Source organism: Triticum aestivum, chromosome 1B (assembly GCF_018294505.1).
Source record: "Triticum aestivum cultivar Chinese Spring chromosome 1B, IWGSC CS RefSeq v2.1, whole genome shotgun sequence".
NCBI classification, from domain to species: domain Eukaryota; kingdom Viridiplantae; phylum Streptophyta; class Magnoliopsida; order Poales; family Poaceae; genus Triticum; species Triticum aestivum.
This window is the reverse complement of record NC_057795.1, coordinates 487708004-487712805: the sequence shown is the minus strand read 5'-3', so window position 1 is coordinate 487712805 and position 4802 is coordinate 487708004. Positions and strand designations below refer to the sequence as shown.

Here is a 4802-nt window from a genome sequence, read left to right as displayed (position 1 = left end):
AATATGTGGACTCGTGTGCGCCACCTCAAAGGAGTTACTTGCAGTCGTAGTTCAGGTTAGCCACCGAGTCAAAGCTGGCTTGCTGCAGTTAAACCCCACCATCCCCTTTGTTGATAATGATGCATATGTAGTTAGTTATGATGTAAGTCTTGCTGGGTACATTTGTACTCACGTTGCTTAATTTATGTTTTTGCAGAGAGACTTCAGTCTCACTAGTAGTACCGCGTGGACTTCGACGTTTAGCTTGTTACCTCAGCTACGATCTTGTGCCCTCGACAGGATCTGGTAGATAGTCAGGCTTCTCAGCCTTTTTCATTTGTAGATGTCTGTACTCGGACATGTTAAGCTTCCGCATGTGCTTTGACTTGTATGCTCTGATTGTTGGGTCATGAGACCCATGATTGTAATATCTCGCTCCTCGGAGCCTATTGAATAAATACTTGAGTCATAAAGTCATGTTGTGATGCCATGTTGTATTTGCACATATCGAGCATATTGTGTGTATGTTATTGAAATGTTTGGTATGTGTGGGATCTGACTATCTAGTTGTTTATCCTTAGTAGCCTCTCTTACTGGGAAATGTCTCCTAGTGCTTCCACTTAGCCATGGTAGCTTGCTACTGCTCCGAAACACTTAGGCTGGCCGGCATGTGTCCTTCTTCGTTCCTGTGTCTGTCCCTTCGGGGAAATGTCACGCGATGAATACCGGAGTCTTGTTAGCCCGCTACAGCCCGGTTTATCGGAGTCCTGCTAGCCCAGTTGCTACAGCCCGGATTCACTCGCTGATGACCGACACGTTCGTTGTTGGGTCATGTATGCCTGTCCCTGTAAGTTAGTGCCACTTTGGGTTCACGACTAGCCATGTCAGCCCGGGTTCTTTGTCATATGGATGCTAGCGGCACTATCATATACGTGAGCCAAAAGGCGCAAACGGTCCCAGGCCAGGTAAGGTGGCACCCGTGAGAATACCGTGCGTGAGGCCGCAAAGTGATATGATGTGTTACATGCTAGATCGGTGTGACTCAGGATCGGGGTCCTGACAAATAGGGCCGAGTCTTTTTTACGAAAAAGTACAACAATGAAGTGCCTAGAAGAAGTGTTGTGGTGGCAAGCGTTTTTATGTTCGCGGCAGGCATTCTAACGTGAGTCACGCACTCTTTGCTCCATGGAGTGGGCATTAAATCGTGGACGAGCACAGAGCATGTACGCGCCTCAGCCCTTGGGGCCCCGAAGAGACGACCACACACGACCTATACAACCGTATACAACAACACTGCAGTTACATTAGAGTCCCAAAAAATAAATAAAGAAAAACCCTAATCTAGTCCTACGCTCCAACTGACACCCATGGGGATCCGTACATTCTGAGCTTGGTCCGCCCCCGCCCGTCCCCGGCGGGAGTACGTACCTTTCCGCTTTGGCAGCCCCTCCACCACGTGTCGCGCCGGCAACGGGCGCATGTTCCGTCGTGGGGCTCGCAAACTAACCCGAAACGGAACACCTGTCCACGCGATCGAGCCGCCGTTGCACCGGGAACGGGCCCCACACTGCCGCCTCGCCGCTCCTGGCCGCGCCCCGGCCGCGCGCGCGCGTGCGCGTCCAAGCGCCCTGGCGTAAGCAGTGACAAAAGCCGCGCCCCGACCGTCGGATGCCCTCCACGTCTCGCCACGAGCGGCATCCCCTCGGCGCGCCCGCGCGCGCTCGCTCTATATATGCCGCGCGTGCCGCACTGCGCATGGTTTCATGCTCTCCCCGCCCCTTCCAGGACAAGAAGAAGCCCTTCGATCGTCCGGTCTAGCTGTTTCTGCTTATCGATATCTGGTTTATCGCAGCAGTTTGGAGCTGTCGGATTCGAGTAGCTAGCTTAGCTCTACAATCGAGCGAGAAGAAGGATCGAGGAGATGAGCGGCGGCGGCGGCGGAGGATCGGCGGCGACGCAGGGGCAGCAGGATCTGCAGCTGCCGCCGGGGTTCAGATTCCATCCGACGGACGAGGAGCTGGTGATGCACTACCTCTGCCGGCGGTGCGCCGGCCTGCCCATCTCCGTGCCCATCATCGCCGAGGTCGACCTCTACAAGTTCGACCCATGGCAGCTCCCGAGTACGTCTTCCATGCCCCGGCGCAGCATGCATGCATGCATGAACGCTCGCGTGGCAGTATGATTTACTAATCGTTTTTGCATCTGCGTGTGCGTGCAGGAATGGCGCTCTACGGCGAGAAGGAGTGGTACTTCTTCTCCCCGCGCGACCGCAAGTACCCGAACGGGTCGCGGCCGAACCGGTCGGCCGGCACGGGCTACTGGAAGGCCACCGGCGCCGACAAGCCGGTGGGCACGCCCAAGCCCCTGGCCATCAAGAAGGCGCTCGTCTTCTACGCCGGGAAGGCGCCCAAGGGCGACAAGACCAACTGGATCATGCACGAGTACCGCCTCGCCGACGTCGACCGCTCCGCCCGCAAGAAGAACAGCCTCAGGGTACGCACTATGCTCCCCCCTGCCCTCTGACCTGCTAACAGTAGGTGGCTCGAACTGTGCAGAGAATCATCTTCAATCAGTCCCTCTAACTTTGTCCTCTTTGGCATCATGTCGAACGATTAGATAAGGAGTTGGTTATCGTCACGTATCGATCGTACGTGGAAGATAAGTGGGGCTTAATTAATTGTTTATGATCCTTGTCACGGGCAGCTCGCTTTCTCGCGGGTGTGAACGGTGGAGATGCCGGCGTGCGTCATCTCTTCCGCCCGCCAATTATCTCTCGCGCTTTGTGCGCCGCGATAGCGACTCGTTTTATAATCGATACGAAAATATCCAATCAAATAGCACCTTCCGATCATATGGATTAAAATTCGTTCGTGACTAATCAGTTTATGATGATGGATTCATGTTGGAATGTTAATATTAGAGGTATGATTTCTGTTCTGATCATGTACGTCGATCGATCTTTTTGTGGTCGTTGCAGTTGGATGACTGGGTGCTTTGCCGGATCTACAACAAGAAAGGCGCCTCGGAGAGGCCGAGCGCCGGTGACCGGACCGCGAGCGCGAGCCCCGGGCACGCGGCCGTCGGCTCGCCGCCGGAGCAGAAACTGGCCCTGCTGCGGCCATACGCGCCGCAGCCGTTCTCGGACCTGGCGGCGTACTACGAGGTGAGGCCGTCGGACTCGATGCCGCGGGCGCACGCGGACTCGAGCTGCTCGGAACACGTGCTGACGGCGTCGTGCGAGCGGCCGGAGGTGCAGAGCCAGCCCAAGATCTCCGAGTGGGAGCGCACGTTCGCCACAGCCACCCCGGGCGTCAACCCGGCCGGCTTGATGCTCGACCCGGCGGCCGGGCTCCCCGCCGGCGACCCGCTCCTCCAGGACATCCTCATGTACTGGGGCAAGCCGTTCTGAGAATCCGGCTCCGTGGCTGTACGTGTGGTTTGGCGCTGGGATGAAATCGATCGGGGTAGCTCGGGCGAGCCGCCGGCCGGAATCTATCGGCAGGAGATACTCATAGCCGTTGGATGGAAGATATCAGTAGTGCACAAGGAGTCACGGACGGCGGCGATGAGACGCGGGAGCCCCGGTGTGTTCGAGGAGGGACGCAGAGAGTACTCTTGGTGTATACGGATTTGAACTAAGCTGTGTATATGCGATTGATTTGGAAATTGGGTTTTTTGTTTACATTGCTTTTTTATACCTTTGTCTTGTTTGGGAGATGTGCATGGTATCGGTACCATTGGAACAGGAATATGTATACTTATAATTATTCTCCCCGTGCGATCTTTTTCCACGAATACACAACAGATGTGTGCATCTTTTTATTGATAGGAGAAGATTAAGAAGATTGTAGTCCAGGACGTTGCCTCGGTCAGCGCCCACTAACTAGTCTTGCCACGTGTAGTCTGCGTCACACGAGGGGCAGACACACGAGGGGCAGACGACAACAGGTGAAGACGCGGATCGAATAGTTTGAGTCACAGGAAGGCCAGACGATAACTCAAAGGTGAAGACACATGCATTGCGAGCATCGAAATTCACCATGCAGAGAGTATGATCATGGTGGGGAGGACCTTACGATGTCCGGACGGGGAAACGTTGTAAGACATTGCCCACCAATCCAGAAAACCAACAGTTACGTCGGGCGGTGAGAGATCGATCTGCACCAGGCAAGCACGTGGGCCACACCTAACAGGTGAAGGGGTAGTCCACGAGTAGGTGGTTCATCGTCACAGGGTTCTAGTTGCACAGAACGCGGCGTGGAGCGTGCGGGAGGCCACGAAAAAGTAAGCAGTCAACCATAAATCAACGATCTTGTAGTGCCAACGAGATGAAGAACTTCGATCACAGGACATCCCAAGTGCGACAATTTAGCTACCATGAGTAATGGCTAGTGGCCCCAAAGAACAATGCATAGTAGCAGGAGCGTGTCGTGTAGGCAGCGCTGCCACAAATATTCCAAGAAGGGTGATTCGACTTTGTCGTGAGCTTAAGTTGATGCAACCGATGCCAAAGCTCCATGTGTTTGACAGGTGCAACAAGTCCAGGAGCGTAATGGATGTCGCGAGTCCAAGCTCGCTGATGAAGCCCCTCAACGACGATGTGGCATCTCCGGCGACAAACACCAGCTCGAGGAGAGCGGGGCAATCTTATTGACCGATTAGCCAGACAGCCCGCGATCCTCTAAAAAGGCATGATTCCCCGTTACCAACATGCCAGGAGGTTCACACGTGGAAGATGGCGCCATGGGCGGGATGCGTCGGTCTTATAGAGCCAAAACCACTGGGCATGGAGTGTGATGCCCATACGACGGAAGTCATGGATG

General features: G+C 54.9%; 1 protein-coding gene across 1 annotated transcript; it reads left to right on the top strand.

Moving 5' to 3' along the window:
* Nucleotides 1–1698: 1698 nt before the first annotated feature.
* Nucleotides 1699–3746, top strand: LOC123133801 (NAC domain-containing protein 48). The gene is made up of 3 exons (XM_044553212.1): nucleotides 1699–2099; nucleotides 2198–2472; nucleotides 2957–3746. Exons 1-3 carry the CDS (start codon nucleotides 1901–1903, stop codon nucleotides 3386–3388), a joined length of 906 nt encoding a protein of 301 aa, XP_044409147.1. The 5' UTR covers nucleotides 1699–1900; the 3' UTR covers nucleotides 3389–3746.
* The last annotated feature ends 1056 nt before the right edge of the window (nucleotides 3747–4802 follow it).

Bases quoted from the DNA above. Each gene is read 5' to 3' on its own strand.
- LOC123133801 (XM_044553212.1), top strand. From the start codon at position 1,901: ATGAGCGGCGGCGGCGGCGGAGGATCGGCGGCGACGCAGGGGCAGCAG. The intron at 2,100-2,197 runs GTACGTCTTCCA...GTGTGCGTGCAG, and splicing joins CGACCCATGGCAGCTCCCGA to GAATGGCGCTCTACGGCGAG. The intron at 2,473-2,956 runs GTACGCACTATG...TGGTCGTTGCAG, and splicing joins GCAAGAAGAACAGCCTCAGG to TTGGATGACTGGGTGCTTTG.